We start from the raw sequence: 19092 nt of genomic DNA on the forward strand, positions 1-19092 counted from the left end.
AGCTGAAGGTGAGAAAGAATTGGAAGTAGATTTCTTCTGAGTTTAAACAGGTTTTTGAATATTTTGGATAACGACCCAGCACAAAAAACAGGAGTAGGCTGATAAGTTTAAGAGATGCTATCAGCTTAATGGAGCTCTGGGATACTGCACAGAAAGAAACAGAAGACTCAGAAGACTGGAATGGCAGAAATGGGATGAAATTTTATAGTACAAAGTCTTACACAAGGGACTTAGTACTTTCTCAGTTCATAGCAAAACTCTCTGCTAACTTGAATTTATTTAGGAGGAAGAGGTCTGGGATGCACTGCTTGGACAGAGAAGGATTATCAGCTGCCAATATTATGCAGCTGTCAAAAAGGCAAACGTCATCATAGGATCCACTAGCCAAGGAATTTCCAATAAATACATTAATTCCACCATTTGAGATATTCAAATGCCCTCATCTAAAGCCCTGTTGACATTTCTGATTGCCTATATTCAAAATATACAAACAATCAGAACTGAGAGAGCCTATTGCAAAAAGAAGAGGAAGACCCCACTTATTAATCAGAAATAAGACTGAATAGATACAACCATTGTCTGTAATTATCTGCATTATTAGTGCAGATAAAAGAAAAGCAGAACAAAAGAACTACTTAGTCCAATTTTGGCTTAAGGACAAGTAGGTACAAGTCGAACACAAATAAATTCAAACCAAAAATAAGAAGGATCCCAATCAGAAGACCAGTGGTTATGAAAACAGTTGTCCAAAATTGGAGCAGCAAGGTCTAATGACTATTTTCAATACATTTACAAAGGAATATATATAAAAATAGATATAAGTATATATTTTATATTAACACTCATTTTAGCTGCAGTAGAGGAACACAGTACTCAGTGACCCAGAATACATCTTGCAGAACACTAAGTTGCCTAGACATCTATCTGCAAATTGCAAGTGTGATACTTCCTTCTACTTGTCATTTGCTTCTTTAGAAGGTTAACAACATATTTGCATACAATTTTGTGGCATTTTCTGAAGATTCTGTATTTCACTATTGGTACACATTTTCAGTTTTCGTAACAATTAGGTAATTTTTCCTTTATGTGCACGTAGTTGGGGAATAAATCTGTAAAAATAGTAAAGGTTTATATAATCTTATGTAACATTAACTATTCAGAATGGGAATATCATACATATAAAAGCATAAATAATATATGCATTTATATACACACTACATATAGCATCCATTTAAAGTGAGGGGGGAAAAATTGACAAAGTTAGACATAATAAGTAGACAATTAGGGAACTTGAGAGGAAGAGAGGGTGAAAAACTTTGAACATCCAGTTTCTATTTCAGACAATATGAGCTGTGTGTGAACACCCAAACATTAAACAAAAGACAAACACACTTTCAGACTCTGACAGGATTTGCAACACATATGCACATTTGCGTGTCTGTATACACATCACCCATTGATTATTTCCTAGTAGTATTTCTCTGGCATATATATTTCTCAACCTGAAACGTGAGTTTATTAAGTAGCAAGGAAAAAAGTAAGTAATATCCATAATTCCAAATTCTGGTCAGAGCTTAGAATTTTATCTGGCTCCACTTTAACGCTGAACACAGTGACCACAAAACTTCTCATAAACTCTGCGCGAAAGACTACACTAACAGGGCTGTCTCCGGTTGTTACAGAAATCCCATTACAGTGAAACCACATCAGAGATATGTAGGTATGAATAATGATGCTCAGGAAAAAGTGGAGCATACTGCTCTTTAATACCAAAGATGTCACGGATAATATAGAATCATAGAACAGTCCGGGTTGGAAGGGACATTAAAGATCATCTAGTTCCAACTCCCCTGCCATAGGCAGGGACATCCCTCTAGATCAGGCTGCCCAAGGCCCCATCCAGCCTGGCCTTGAACACCTCCAGGGATGGAGCATCCACAACTTCCCTGGGCAACCTGTGTCAAATTCTTCCTTATGTCTAGTCTAAATCTGCCCCTCTGCAATTTATACTTATTGCCCCTCTCCTATCACTACAAGCCTTTGTAAACAGTCCCTCTCCAGCTTTCTTGTAGCACCCTTCAGGTACTAGAAGGTCGCTATAAGGTCTCCTCAGAGACCTGTACTACGACCCAGGTGTAGGATCTCTCAATCACATCATCCCCCATGTATATGTTAATCTCTAGTTTTGAGAATGAATAAAAATGAATGCATTTTAAATTGAAAAAGCCATGATACAGTGCATTTTTATTCTAAAATTGCATTTCAAAACAGATGATTGGTCTAGTAAAAAGATAGTAACTATTTTCTCATTGTTACTTAAAAATTACTAACCTACCAGTAAAATAAAACCAAGAAAGTCAATATATTCAAGAAAGAATGAACTGGACTGGAAAAACATAAAGGTCTCTTAGACGATGATCAAAACTGAGTTATTCCATTCATCACTATTTCTCGAAAACACATACAAAAATGTACAAGAGATTTAGGCAGAAAATGTAAAATTTTAAATGCAACATGATTGCTCTAGTTATTAAGGAAGTATTTTAATCAATTGTTCTACTGAAGATTTGCCAAAGAAAATGAAAACCTCTATTCAGAAGTATAATAGTGACAGCGAATCAGCTACTGTGATTTTATGTATCAGTTACTTGAAACCGCTGGTATAGTCTCTCTATATATACATATGCGTCCTCTCATGCATACATAACTCTCATACACTATCACGTAGTAACAACAACACCAATTTAATGGTGGGAAAAATCTTTAAAATCACTGTCAAACTGAATGGCACTTTTTCTCTCTAACTCCTTGAGTGGTCCATTTAAGAATCCATTTTAGCTACTTTTTCGGATAAGCTTATCCGTAAGAATCATACATTTCCCCATAGGTAGAAAAAAATATAATTTGTCACATGTTGTGCTATACAGACATTTCTGCGCAGTTGATGCACTACACTAGAGTGTCTGAAGGGGAAGACACCCCAGGTAGTTGGCTGCAGACACATCTAAGCAACATGGCACGTAGTTAGAATTTGACACATATAGTCTTTATAAATCCAACGTCTATGAACTCAAACAAATCTCCTCCTTATTTATAGTAACAGGCAAGAGCAGATCTCTGCCGTCTTGTTACACAGATGGCTGTAACATTTTTATAGTTAACTTACAACCACTGATGCCTGAGGAATAGACACACATCTGCCCCAAACTGCCAGTCCTGTAGGCTCTTCTTTTTAACTTCAGCTACCAAAAATACAGTCAAAATACATGCAACACTGTCACCCTCCCCAAAGCTACCACAATAAAAAGCTCCATACAAATTGGCATTAAAAATATCGTTATTGTTAATGTTACACAGATTGGACAGTGATCACACACATTACAGCAAAAATAACAGTAATGTCCATCCTAATGACCAAAACTAAAGTTTTAGAGAAAATTCATTGCATCAGATCCCATACACTGAACTTAGTTTACGAAAATACTTGGGAAAAACTCATTAGAAGCTTCTAAATTTATGTTTCCCTAAAAAGATTTCAAAAGAGCCTCATACTTCATACAAACTATTGCCTACATACTGGTGGATTTTTGCTGCTTGATATTTTTCTTCGCATTTGCTGTATTTCCACACACCACCTGAGTCTTTAAATGGAAAATCTACACAGAAAAGAAGTAGCTGTATTAAATTAAATGCTTCCCACTTCAGACACTGGCTGTCCACACAAGAAATTTGCTAAAGAGATGAAACAATCAAATGCTTGCTTTAAGAGAAGAAGAATTGACACAGAAAAGCAAAGCCGTAACTGAAACTGTACAGAATCAGAGAATGGTCAGAGTTGGAGGGGACCTCCGGAGACCATCTAATCCAACCTCTTGCTAAAGCAGGTTCACCTACAGCAGACTGCATAGGAGCCTGCAAGAGTTGTTAACTAAGTTCAGTGGAAGTATAAATAGCCTGATAAAATCCTGACCCATGGTGGCTTGGGCAAATTTTACTTATTTATAAATACGTTCCATCAATTATAGATCTAGGTAGACTCCTGTCTTTTTCTACTTGCTTACCAGATTGAAAGAGAACAGAGGCTGCAAGAAACTGGATCTTTATTTACAGAACTGGTCTAACTTCAGAGGTGAAAACGCATGCCTTGGAATTCAGTTTCAAAACAGATAAAGGAGAGAACGAATGATACAATGGTTTGGGTTGGAAGAGACCTTCAAGATCACCCTGTTCCAACTCTCCTGCCATGGGCAGGCACACCTTCCCTACACCAGGCTGCTCAAGGCCCCATCCAGCCTGGCCTTGAACACTGCCACGGATGGGGCAGCCACAACTTCCAGGGGCAACCTGTGCCAGTGCCTCACCACCCTCATCATGAAGAATTTCTTCCTTATGTTGAAAGTAAATCTTTCCCCCTCCAATTTAAAGTGATTCCCCCTCATCCTGCCACTACATGCCCTTGTAAAAAGTTCCTCCCCAGCCTTCCTGTAGCCCCTTCAGGTACTGGAAGGTCGCTACAAGATCTCCTCAGAGCCTTCGCTTCTCCAGCATGAACAAGCCCAACTCTCTCAGCCTGTCCTCGTATGAGAGGTGCTCCAGCCCTCTGATCACTCTTGCAGCCCTCCTCTGGACTCATTCCATCAGCTCCATATCCTTCTTATGTTTGGGATTCCAGAACTGGACACAATAGTCCAGGTGGGGTCTCTTGAGAGTGTAGTAATAGGGGAGGATCGCTTTCCTTGACCAGCTGGCAACACTTCTTTTGATGCAGCCCACAATGAACAAACATTATGTGCACAAGTTACCCAATTAATCTGATTATGAATTTTCCTTCTTCTGGAATCTATTTGGTTTTTGTGGAGTAGAGCACAGAAGGAAAACAGAAAGGTAGTTTAAATTTATTTTTTTTCCCTACGTATTCTTTTTATTCTTGGCTAGTTTTCCATCTTTATAGATGTCTTATAAGAAATTCTGTACTTACTGCTACCTGATAATTTTTATTATTAACATATCTACAGCATGGGAATCTGAAGACACGAATACTAAATTTTGCTTTGAGGTTTAAAATTTGTACCAATGTGCTCTTTGCCACATAACAAACAAGAATCCATTTCTCCAAGATTCGAATCCATAAATCACACGTGCTAACCAGCTCACTTCCAGTAAGACATCAGCAACTCTACGTCACATTAATTAATACTTTTGAGATAATCTACTTAGCTAAACAAAACACTGTCTAAAATGAAAAGCATACAGCTGCAAAAAATATCAAAACAATTACAAACTAATGTAAAAAAAAATCATACATGTATGTGGACCAAAGACATTGTTGCTAGGTTAACAACATTAAATGAACATGTCTTCATAAGCTCCACTACAGTCTTAACGTGTTACCCTAGTCCTGCAAACCATACATCTTTCTATTCAAGCTTGCCCCGATATCATGCATCAATTGTGCCATTTAAGATGGACATCTATTTCTTTTAATGCTGTTTTTCACTAAGCAAAAACATACTGAAGGCGATGATTCAAACTAATTTTTAATGACTGCAATTTAAAGTAATCTCTGTCTTTACAATGTGCTTTTATAATTTTCATCTATATTAATGTGCAGCACATAGAAAGGTAGGAATAGCAGAGAAAGAGTTATCTTTTTGACTTTCAGGAATGCAACTATCATAACTGTCATAACATTGTTGCTCCAAAAGAAATTCTGACTAATGAATTAGATCTTACTCCTTCCGCAAATAGTTATATCAGGGCTTCCATATTCTCCCAGAAGAACACAAGGAGTGACAGAGATTTCTTTCCAAAAAACAAAACAAAAAAAACCCCAAACCACAATTCTTTTATTATTGAAATACAAATATTGGATTTCAAGTGAATCATTTAGATAGAAGACATTTTCTAAAGAGAGCCAGAACAATAACAACTAGAAAATTAGGTAGGAACCCACTTTGCAGGATTGTGTTGCAAAAAGATCAGTGCTATTGATAGCTGAATACAAAGGGGAAATGTACTGCATTAAAAAGTAATCACACCCTTAACATTATTATGCTGTGATTATTAGTATCTGAGCGATGGATGAAAACCTGAAACAAAGCACATTATTATTATTATTTGTTCTTCTGTCTTTACTAAATAGCACAGTCAGTTCTCTATTTTCAAAATCAGAATAGAAAAATCAATACTTTAATTTAGTAGGAGTCCTTCGGTATAAATATAAGGAACTGGGAGATTTATTTATTGTAGTAGTTCCACTTTCTGCTTTTCTTCGCCTAGATCAGAATACTTCATAGCCAATTTATAGCATTTCAGAACTGGTACTGAAAAGCTATTACAGTTTTCATATGAAAACTAAAATTAGATTACATTGAATTTTTAAAGCAGTTTATTATATCACTCTTGTCACTTATTACCTGGATTTTAAATGAATGTAGTACAAGATCATCATTAAAATGTTCAGAGTCCCTTCTAAAAATGCTGGTAAAGTATACTGTTCATGATTCAAATATCCAATAATCTCTGCCATATTTACATACTCTAAAATATTAAAGAAAACAAATGCTATCACTATCTTGTTTTCTCTCCTTATTGTCAGCAAAACAGCAGCAGAAGGTAAGGCACTGCCTGCAGCATGACCACTCTGCTTTCAAACCACTTTTCTGTTCTGGATTAATGCTTTCAATCTTTTCTAGTGTATAATCATTGCTGCCGCAGCAGAGAATAAGCAACATTCTCCAGTAATCTACTTATTTTATTTGATTCTGACAGAGTAAAGGTTGTTCTAAAAACTTACAAAGCAGTCTGAAATTCAACTAGATACTAATAAATCCACAGAATAACAGGTAGGAGAATTAATTTTTTTTCCCTTGAAAGTAACCCTGAGTCCTCAGTGCATGTCCTGTATACACTAGGAATCCATCACAACTAAAGAAACCTAAAGGGTGGTGAGATAAAAAGAAAGATTATGTGGTCACATAGGTTAGGGACACAGTTATAGCATTTTTAATTTCTTTGTTCTCTGAGCTATAAAAGATGATGACAATCCCGTGTTACAGAAGAACAGGATGAGGTATAGTCAGAAATCTGAAAAGGAAGAGGAAAGAAGGGGTCTGGGTGACTGAAAAGAATGTATGGGGAGCTTGCAAATACGAAGTAAAATGGACAGAAAGAGAAAACAGAGATGGCAGCAAAAACAAGTTAAAAATCAATAGCCGGGAAAAAAAAGAACATACAAGACTGGCTGCTTCCATAAATGCAAGCTCTGTTTCTATCAGGTGGTCAGTGGTCAAAAAAATAATGAACAAAATTTCTTTCAGCCAGGACTATCTAACAAAAGTAAAGTTAAACTGCATGTTGCCTTTCAGTACCGACAAGAGGTAGCACAGGTTGGCAGAGCTGCCTCTCAGCCTCCTCTCTACTTCATCCTCTACCTCTTCAACCACACCTAAGCTCTATCCAGTGCCTGTTACTAGAAATGTGGAGCGGCAAAGAGAACAAGAGAGCACAGGTGAACTTCCTGGTAACAACAAGAAGAGTCTCCCCAGTGATCTTTAAGGACATCTAATCCAAATCACGGCATAAGGCATTATCAGTCTGGACATTGTGGCCAGACCAGTCAATTAGTATTGGTGGAAATATTCCATAGTTATCTTGCTGTAGCTGCTCCCAGCTCTTCCTAAGGAAGTTGCTGTTTCTCTGAAAAGGCTAGTACTGTGCCCGGAAGCAGTTCATAGTTCTCTGGTTACTAAGATCCTCAGTAAAATTTGTCTGTTTATACAAGTTAAATATTACTGACAAAGGTAAGATTGTATAGCCAAAAAAATAAACCAATTACATGGCATAACAGAATCCACATCTATATTCTATATATTACTGAATAACCGCTCTCTTCCCTCCCCCCCCCTTTTTTTTAACATGGTAAGACAATTCATCCAAGTTAGAACAGCCGAAACAGCCCACACACATATGTACTAGGCTTAAATTCTTCAGAAGACTATGTTGTTTGAGCTTTGCTTTCATTTATCCAAAATGGCACAAGCAAATGATGTTATAAAAAAAACTTCGACAGAATGCTTAGGGAGGGGGAAAGGGTGGTCATTTTCATAAGGAAAGAATATTACTTTCAGACAACCTAGTGTCATTTTTAAGTTTACACAACACAAGAGGTACAGTAGAGCATATCACATACTGACAGATTAACAGGACCTCCTACCTTGACTTCATCCTCTCATGCATTCTCCCATGCTGGATACATTGTTGGTCCAATTCATCATTCCGTTTCTGCATCTTCTCCAATCTGCCATGAAGATACTCATTTTCCTGACTAAGCTGGTTGACTTCAGATCTGTAGAAGTAAAACACAGTGATGATGGATGTTGTCAGATTTCATCCTGCAGCGTGCCATCAATATGTGGCTTCAGCATTTATAAAATTTCATACATGTATATGCAATGCATAAACAGGCTATTACTAGAACTTACAGAAACAAAACACTGTTCCAAATAAACTTAAGACAAACGAACATGACACTGAAGTGTATCTGGTAAATATGCCAATGGCAATCACTCAGTCATAGGTTGGCTATGCTGATTTCAGCCTAATTTAAACAGGCATGTCATTTGGCATTATGCATTGATGTTAAACGAGATCAATAAATGTAAATTCATACTTGTTAAGCAAGAATTCGACCAGCCTTTTGAAAATACATTTCAAGTCCTTTATTAGTAAAAGCTAGTGTATAGTTTAAAAAATGGTAACCAAAAACTTGTTCAACCTTTACTTCACTGTACAGGTAGAACTCTCAATAGCAGTACTGTTATAGAAACTGCATTACCTAATATGCCCAAAATACCATCACACATTAAACAAAACAAAACACACATTAAGAGGAAAATTAATAAAACCTTAAGAAACAAGGGACATAACATACAGGCACATCTAATCTACATAAAACTCAGCACAGCAGTTAAGAACATTAGTCACTTTAGCAATTGTTATTCTTTACAGGCGAGCAGAGACACCAGATCCATGAATGACCTGGGATTGTTACTTGCTACATTTCTAACCATCAGCCCATGGAGAAACAGGCATGAGCTGTTTCTTAATATCAGCAAAAGATCTCAGATTAAATTGTGATAAAATATACATTATGAACTTGTACAGTTTAACTCTTTGGAAAAGGTTAATGAGAACATGTCAGAATCTGCTATACCATCAGAAAGTAAGAATCAAAGGCAAGCAAATTTGTTTTATGGCATCTGCCACTCCAGATCTTGAGGTTAAAAAGCTTCAGAGATATCTTTAAATCATAAACTTAAATATGCTTCACTTACAGCAGAAATATACTTTACCTTCCTGGCTGTTACAGAATGCAACAACAACTGACAATCTGAAAAATACAACAAAGTGTAGGGGGAAAGAAATACTCCTCCCTCAAAAACATGTTGTTACACTGACAAGTCAAATCTGGAAATGACAACATAATCTTTTCATGTTTAATTAGAGAACAATACATGGTATCATTTGTGAATCTAAAGGAACTTAGCAAGGGAAACTATGGAAGACAACTGTATGCAATCCAATTTAGACGTGTGGTTACAGCTCTATTAAGAAACATTACTGACAAATATATCATACTTGTGCTGATGTATTAGTACATCAAATCTGAATCCACAAGAGTTTTCTGGACAGGTATGTACAAGTGGCAGGATGCAACAGGAAGGTAACTGAAGTAGAATTTTTACACAGATCACTTAACAGAAATATTCGTACATTAAATGCCAGCATTAAAAAAGCATTGTCAGTTGGACCAATTGTTATCAAATAGTATGAATGCAGTCTGCACTTGATACTGATCGTGTAAGACAGACAATCAGTGGATAAAAGCAAAGGTCCACTGAAGAGTAGGTCAATGGAGACCTGATTTAATAAAGCCCAACCAAGTGATAACAGGGACTAAACTAAAGACTGCATTCCCTTTTTTTGCCAGCAAAATGCAACAATCACATTTGCTATGTAGGAACACTGTAAATCAATTTGCCGTGTGGTAATCATGTTTGTAGGGTTTCCCAACTGGGGGATCCTGCTTCTTTTTCTGCACTTATATGAGGCTGTCTCATTCATGGAAACAGCAGAAGCAACTTTCAAGGTGATAAAAAACTCAAAACTTTAAAAGTTTTTATTTACCTCCAGCACATCTATAGGTGCCCAAAGTCTTTCTAGAAAAATCAAGAGATTCAAATCAAAGAAAGTGCTACTGAAAATTTAAATTAATGAAACAAAAGAAAGTACTAAATTAATTTAAAACACAAGTAGTATGATCTCTAATCTCTAAAAAATGCCTGATGCCTAGAATGCTATATGCATTCTCTTCTCCTGAAACATTTTTTATAATTACAGTTGAATTCAGGAAAAAAAAATCCAATTAAAACATTATTTATATGCCCCTTCCAAGTAAGTACCTAAGATTCTGACCACCAAGATTCAAATACTTCATTACATTGAAATTTTGGAGGACAGCGCATATGAAGGGCAGAATGACTATTAAGGTCAATGTTAAAAGGTTCACGTGTGTTGGCATTAAAGAGAGAACACCTGTCCCAGTACAAGACTGCACACCAAGAGTCTTCATTATCACTTGACAAAGATCCCCTCTGCATCTTTAAATATACTACTCAGCCACTCCATTTTCCAAAGATTAAGATAAAATAGTTAATTCTATGTGATCTATAAATAACTTCAAAACTGCTGGGTTAAAAAAAACCCGCAAGACCAACTGTAATTGTAATAAGCCTGAACAACTGTACTGAAGGTGGTAATGCATTTATACTAGGAGTAGAAATTGCACCCAGCCAGGGGCAGGATTGGATCTGTGTAGTTGTTTCACCTGCCACAGCAGGGACAGGAACAGGAGGGCAGCAAGAGCCAAAGTATGCAGTCCTGAACTTCACAAATAGCCCACACATAATGTCAGGGACAGAGATAAATTACAAAATTCTGTGCACTAAGCATTATGTGTGATGAATCCAGAACAGCTAAAGGACACAGCATGGTACATGCTGATGTTCCACAAGAGCTACTCTGGGTCCAACAGACCAAGTAGTAAGCCACGGTGGACTCAGAAGAAACTGAAGCTTGCAGATATTTGGAGTACTGCTATCTGAGCAGAACTCTGTAAGAAGTTGCACTTGTGCACTCAGGCTGTCTCCCCAAGTCATACAGTCATGTTTAATGTATCTGTGTATGCTTCTGAAATCCATTAGACTCAGGGGACCTGCATGAAATCAATATTATCTTGAAACTGCACAGATCAAAGCTACAATGTTACATGAAAATGAAAACATAAAAGGCATGCTTGTAAGTAGATGGGTCATAGATTTTTCCAAATCTCACTTACTTGTCACTATATTAAAAATAATTGATGGTGACTAGGGGAAGACAGGGTCAACAACAACAAAAAAAACATCTATACTCTGGATCCATTCAACTACCAAGAAAGCCTCAGCTTCTATTTAAAAAAACCTTAAATTTGATTATTTACAATCCCTGCTGTAAGAGTCTTGGAAAAAAAACCAAAAGAATTTCCTCCAAAACATTCAGATACTGAAGGTGACAAACCAGCAAAAGTTAAATAGTTACAATTCAAAGTCAGTCTTAGGATATTTTTAGGATTAGCTGATTTTTGACCACTGATGTGCCAGTGCTGCCTTTATTCCTCTGAACTACAATTTGCATTGCAGTCATTTTCAAGCACTGCCGTTTCCTACTCTTAAAATCAACTGTTTACTTTTACAGCAATTAAATACATTCTCTAAAATATTTTCTGCTGACACAGTATTGTTGCATATAATTTTAACAACTGAGCCTTCAGACAGACTGTTTCAGATCTTTGTACGGCTACCTTCAACAAACATTTCAGTCCTAGTATTGAGTGCAATGACTGCAGTCAACCAAACACGCAGAAAAATAGTTCAGCTGGGTGTGTGTTCTTTACTTCAATTAAACTCACACAGTTGGATGCCTACTATTGCCAAACCAGTAATATAATTTATACATTATAGTCCAAACAGTAAAACTACACTAAAAGTCATTTAACAATATTTATAACACCATAAAATACAGTGTTAAAATATATGAACTGCAATATGTACCAAAATTATAAAATTTGTTTCTCATCATCAGTGATTAAAACCAGGATCATTGCTCTAGCTTCAATACTCACAACCCTGGTGACAGATTAGAATTCAAATCTTAATGATCAATTTACAATTAACAAGATAGAAGTGAAACAAATTAAACCAACCATTATATATAATGAGACCCAATGGACTCCCATTGTTCCCCTTAATTACAAAACGCAAATCACAAATACACAGTGGGTAGTGTTAAGCATTAATCTACAACCTAGAAACTCAGACAGTGACAATCAGAGAAAAAAAAAAGGGGAAAATAACAGAAAAAAAAAAGTCAACAAAGGACTATATTTTTAAACATGCCTAAGCATACAGAAACTTTCATAGACACTACCTTTCTTTTTGCACCGCTTGAGGGGTTTATAATATGTATGACATTGTCTTTCTGAAGCTTTTTTAATCCTGTGTAGGGGGCTAGCTCACAAAACCAGTTCTAGCTTATATATAAACAGAAAAACCTCAGTTTAGATTTTGCTGTATTAAATGTGCAATTCAGAGGCCTCCCGCTGAAACTGTGCAAATATGTAATTGTCACAGATAAATTTGGAATGCATTTTATTACAAATGGGCCTTTTGTTTCCTATCAACCACCCCAAATTTTATATAAACTTATTCTTGCATCTGGTATTAAGAAAAACTTAATAGCAGATGCAAGTATGTATAAAATGCATTTAATTTTACAAATTAAATAATGGTACTGCTAGTATACAGTTATTTCTTAACTGCATGGAAACTAAGACACAAAGACTGTAAAATTATAGCAAGAAAATACATAACCAGGTGCACAATTCAGTTCAGTGTAAGGCCAAACACATGGGAAAGAAAACAACAGAAAAGTTCTTTTCCATGCAAATACGGGACACTTCTGCTTCACGATCTGCTTTTATTAATGTACATGAGAACCAAGTTATAAAATCTTCCAAAAGTGATCACTTTTTTTTTCAGAAGACAAACCTACAATACCCCAGTTCAGAACTGAGGTTTTTACAGTATATCCAGTGACAATGAGCATGAAGATTGCCTTTTGGAGAGATGCTACTGAAAGATAAACTGATGATGTATTTGAACTTTGCTGAAATAATTTTCTGCACCTGATCTCCCCATCACATCACTTTTTGAAGTCATTTATTAGTCCACCATTTCCATTTCCACTCTTCTACTCTCATTTTCACAACCTCTCTGTCTCTACCTATTTCTCCATTCTTGTTACTGACTGCAGCAGCTCCCGCTCCAATGAAGGCAAGCTCAAGCTATTTTAGGGCCAATTCTCAGAACTGCTTTCATACATTCTTCCATAGTGTTGTGCAAAATGTACCACTTTCTGGAGATCTAAGAGGGCTCTTCTTTCCTTTTTCAGGTCCTTGACATAGTAAGCTAATGCTGCTAGGTGGAGAAACACTTGGCAATCTCTGGTATTTATTTTCAGAGAAGAACATGTTTTCACAGTATGTTTTCTGTCTTTCCTTCATCCTTTTACAGTTACTAGTCTGTGACTGGGAGCTCTAGCAACAAAGTCTGTGTGCATTTTTATTGCTAGAATAATAATATGATTTGAATCTATTCAGATTTTGTATTACTTTAGTAGAGGAGCACTACTTTCTCAAAAGAAAAATTGTATTTGCTTCTCTCTCAAGCAGCCACCACAACACTTGCAAGGGCAGATTGCTTAGATTTCCCCAAGTTTCTCATTTCTTCCCCAAACACTCTAGATGGGATTCATTTCCCAACTTCAGCCATTTAGCAGATAGTCAACACTTTATATTCAGTGGAAAGTAGGATGGGCAGTGGAGGCAGTACCTGTGGGATGCATCGTATTTTACATATACATATATATATATATATGTATGTGCATGTGTATATATATATATGTGTGTGTGTGCGTGTATATATATATATCTATATATATGTGTGTGTGTGTGCATGTCTGTCATCTACTTATATCATTCCCCTTTGACCATTCCTGGAAACAGGATACTATGATAAACGAGCCTTCTTTCTGAGTGTTGCCCCTGTTATGTTACCTCAACACGATGATTAAATCCGCCCAGCAGAAGAATCCTATCTTGAAAACCAATTTTATCTTTGCCGAGTATTTTCTTTACTTTATGTAAGCCATGTGAAATGAACCCTAACCTTAGCTACCAAATTCACTTTGCATGAAATTTACAGAAGTTGCAGAATGCCAACTCACCAGTTAAGTCCGGTTTACTACTCTAAGTAGTAACCCCGCAGAAAGTTTCAGAGACTATTTTCATACTTTAAAATGTAAAATCAAGTTATTTACTGGTATAGAATTACAAAAGTTGGTTGTTTTTTTTTTTTATAGAGACAGTCCTGCCCTATAGAGCTTTTTTTTTTTCTATAAATAGATACCTTCATACTTCCGTATTCATTTAAACCAGTTATTGCTTCCAGGTTTTGTTATGTTCCTGAATTTTTAGTGTCTTTCTATTTAGACTCACTATTGATTTTCACAAGAGCACCACATAACCAATGGCAGCAGAATCAGAGCTTCAATCACTGACAATTCTGCTGACAATTATTTCAGAGATAATTATTCAGTGTGTAGTGTTGTGAATGGAGCTTTAAGTAAATAATTAAACCAACAGTTTACAATTTTGAATTAGTATTTTGCATATAATTCCAGATAAACTTGAGTTGTAGCTCTTTTAACAATTTTTCATTCTTCATACTAAGAATATGAACATCAGGAATAAAATAGTACACAATTTTTACATTGGAATAGTCTAAGAAATTTGAAGTAATAACCAGGAACATGACCTGAGAAATAGAAAAATAGAATGACCTATCCATGTTTCTTAAGTAGCATATATTAGATTGAGATATTGTGTAATAACTGGGACAAAATGAATAATCATATATATTAAAATACAAATAAAAAAATAAGGAAGCATTTCCTAATAATAGAAGGGATGGGATAAGAAAAATATACTAACCTGTATTTTTCTGATATTTGTTCCAACTTCCTTGCCAATATACAACATTCTTCCTTTAATTTTGCTATGAATGTATTCTGGGAGGTCAGCAATGCATCCAGTTCATTTACTAGAAATTATAAAATTAAAAAAACTAGAAATTTATTTTATGATAATATAAATTTATAGATAATTTTAAAACAATTATATTCTTAATGTCTTTCCTCTTGATCCTTCTGGATTTGGTATGTATTTTTAATCTTCAGTTACCTGGATGTGGAATTACGACATCATCATTCATCAAATACAGGCTCTGTGTCAGAACAAGCTAATCTAAAGTGTTAAAGCGAATATGGACTTGGAAGTTCACTGACATTTCTGGGAGGAATAAAATTGGCAAGCCATGCCTTAGCAGCCTTTTGCTTGCTCAAGTGCTGTAGAGGATATACTGGCAACCCAAACACTTGCACTGTAGACTCATTTAATTCTCTCCTTAAAAAAGGAGTTCTTTTATCTACGGTGTCCTGTGCTTACCATGATCAATGTATTTTTTTTCTCTTTAATGACAAGATATAGAGTTCCTGTCCAGTGACAGCTGCAGTGAAACCATTTTATAATTTAATTTTCAGTTACTATCACTTCGTACTGCACCAAAACTAATGACCTACAAATCAACATTCTTTATTCTTTCAAAAGGAAGATATTGCAAAATGATCTTTCTTGATTTCTTCTTTTAAAATCGGAGAGAGACCAGCTATCCAAATTCCTTGTGTATGTGCAGGGTCATAATAAACAAGGGTTTCTTTAGGTACATAATAAATGACTATCATTTTCAACTCCTTCTAATGCTACTAGAGATTTATAAAAATAAACTCAGCCATAACGTTGTTTCATTTTGTGTACTAGGACAACTTATGCATCAAGAGGGCAAATTACGCATTTCTTGTGCAAAATCATCCTTGGTCTTATGCAGATGTGCTGGCTAAAATAGGAAAAAAAGATTCTGAGAGCTTTTTTTTTTATTTTCCTACTGTGTACATAGCAGCCATAACATAGCTGTTTGCATTCCCTGAACACACAGAAAAGTCCTCTAGTACTGTGACAGTGTTGCAAAAAAGGCAGAAAAATTAGATAGCAGACATAAACGTGTCTGCTACCTCAAGTATTATCTGACACTGCTCAGGATTAATTCATGCTCCATCATTTTTCTAAAAGTATTGCAGGACTGATGAGTAAAAATGGTATTTTATTAAACATATGATCTTTTCCACTCTCACAGGTTAGAGATTTCCCCTCTAAATGTTTTTTTTGTTTGTAATATGCATCTTTATTAACGTCGTTGGCATGGTACTTCACAAAAAACAAAAGGCTTTGTTTGGAAAACCCATTTTACTTCCAGATTAAAGGTTAGAAGTTATTGATCAGCTAAGTCAACACAATGAAGTCTCCTATTATGAGAACCTGAAGTATGCAAGGAATTAAATACCTTTTTTTTCTAGATTTTGGGAGGGGGGCACATGGTAATGCTAAAAATGTTTGAGGCTGCAAAGATTAAATAAAGGAACATATCAATTTGGAGCCAGTGAATTACATCCAGCTGCGACAGTGAATTAAGAACCGATTAATGGCTAAAGCTTTTCTCCAGTTTGGATGCCGAAGCAAACTCATTAAGCTTTTAGAGTAGCTATAATGTGTGTACTGTGGGAACTGTTCAATGCTATTCAGGAGACTTTAACTGTAAGCTCAGAGCATTTCCCGCAGAGCTTCTGATGCTATTTTCTTTATATAACATGTGTGCCTGAAAATCCAGCCAAAAACAAGCCCTTTGTTTTTCTACTTTGTTGTGGTCTCTCTCAGCTTTACGTTTCTTGAACACAGGTAAATAAACTCATAATCCAGATGGTGCAACAGATGTGAGAGCAGCACTCTGAAATCAACAGACAGTGGGCAATACTTTCCATTTTCTCTTTTAAACGCTAACTAATATGTAATTCGGAATCTCCGGTGTAGTTAGCATCTGCTCCCTTCGGCCAGCCAAAGGTTACAGGTGTTCCTGATGTCATTTCACAGTAAGGCGTGGGCCTGGCTTGTGAGTGAGTGCCCAGGCTCTAATCTTTCCCTACCACCTACCAGTTTTCTCATGCTGGGCTTCCATTTGCTGCATCTTCTGTGTCAGCTCCTGCTCTCTTTGCTGGGCCTGAAGGGCTCGGGCCTTTGCTTCATTGCTAATGCTGTGCTGAACACTCTCCTTTTCCAATCTACAAAAAACACCCAAATAGGAAACAGAGAAAAATAAAAATGATATACTGAAGATGGTAAATTAAAAAGGCAAAGCAGAACATTTAACAAATAAAGGCAAAAAAGAAAAAAAAAAATCATCTGGCCAAGCTTTTAAACATTTCCCTCTCACTTCAGGTTATACAAACTGACCTTTCTCTTACAATGTCAAACATTCTCCAGTGGCTAGTAGGAAATGGATAAAAAATACGACCTATTTGCAAAGCAAAAATCAGCTTTTCAGATTTTTAAAAACTTAAAACATGGCTTCTTTTTCACAAGGAAGTTCCCTGACATCCACTTTGAATTGAACAGATTACTTGCATTATCTTTTGAATGCTATTTAATTCTGCGATGAAGCTCAGGGACCTGACCCTGAGATGGACTGGTTCCCAGTGAACCAGCAGGAGATAAGTCAATGGGAGCGACTGCCACAGTGCTCATAATACAGCTACTCTGAAAGCTTAATGAGTTTTCTTAAGCAACCAAACAAGTTTTAACTATTAATTTATGTAAATAGGGGATGAATGCATCTATTACAATAGAGGAGACTGTTAGCACCACACAAGCCCAGACCCTTGTGGTTCTTCTCACTGTGGGGGTTGTACAGGAAGGTCTAAAACACGGTACCACTACTGAAGTATGCAAGCAAGAGAGCAATTTACTTGACCAGATATGCAAGATGGGGCAATCTACTCCTGAGGCAAAACAAATGCTAGACTACCACACTCCATTGAAGCATTTTATTTAATGCAAGCCAAGCAAAAACAGCATGGAAAATAAAACCCCAAAAAAAGATATATGCATATAAATTAGAAAAGGTCCTAAACTGCAAATTCATATCTAGACTTTCCCAAAGGTCATGAATATTTATTGAGCACACTAGGATTCAGATTCAAAATTTCAGTGAGTTCAAACATTACAAGGATAGATTTCTAGATTTCAAATGACATATACAGACAAACTTTTCTACCGAAACTACATTTAATTGCTTGGGATAGGTATCAATAAAATCTTATAGACGTGCTGTTTTATTCTAGGGATAATACCTATTTCAGGGGACAACAAAACAGAACATGGGCATAGATCACATAAGGATAAAGCCACGTCTCATGTGGTTGCTGCACTTAACCTTTGGATCAGTGCCTAATAACCCATCCGAGATATTGCAATATCTCAGCATGACACACACAATGTTAAATCTTCTCTCTTTAATTTACCCCAAAGCAATACAAATGGTGGGTCACATTACTCTAATTCCCGGTCCCGATGTTGCAAGCCCTACCTTAGGCAAAACTCCCTTTGAAATCACAGGCAGTTTTTTCTAAGGTAAGACTGAGAATGATTTGACATCAAGAACACATTTAGATAGAAAAAATATTACAGCACTAAGGAAACAAAACATTTTTTAAGGAAATTTTGTACATTGAACTGCATTTTATCACATAGTTCTCAGATTCACTTTGTAACCATAATGGGGCTATCATAAAGAGTGATGCTTGCATCATTTCTTATGTGTAAACTCCAGATATGGAAAGCATTATACGAAACATCTTCACATATTTGTTGGGAACAAGTTTATTTAAACCTCTTCCCCCCTTCCGAACATCTTTTACCTTCAGACAGTTGTCATGAGCACTGGACTGCTCAAACCCCCACACCAGCACCTAACACATCCCCCAGAT

General features: G+C 36.2%; 1 protein-coding gene across 4 annotated transcripts in view; it reads right to left on the bottom strand.

Annotated features, from left to right (window-relative positions):
• SDCCAG8 (SHH signaling and ciliogenesis regulator SDCCAG8) overlaps positions 1 to 19092 on the bottom strand; it is a 110580-nt gene that overhangs the window by 34701 nt on the left and 56787 nt on the right. For 3 of the 4 annotated variants that reach the window (XM_054064141.1, XM_054064140.1, XM_054064143.1), the window contains exons 14-16: positions 17261 to 17388; positions 15152 to 15260; positions 8216 to 8347 (exon numbers count right to left, since the gene is read on the bottom strand). In XM_054064141.1, the coding sequence (XP_053920116.1) occupies positions 8216 to 8347; positions 15152 to 15260; positions 17261 to 17388 (369 nt within the window). The remainder of the gene's footprint in view (positions 1 to 8215; positions 8348 to 15151; positions 15261 to 17260; positions 17389 to 19092) is intronic. The other variant, XM_054064142.1, reaches the window with a different exon arrangement.

Source organism: Cuculus canorus, chromosome 3 (genome assembly GCF_017976375.1).
Source record: "Cuculus canorus isolate bCucCan1 chromosome 3, bCucCan1.pri, whole genome shotgun sequence".
In the NCBI taxonomy this organism is placed as follows: Eukaryota; Metazoa; Chordata; class Aves; order Cuculiformes; family Cuculidae; genus Cuculus; species Cuculus canorus.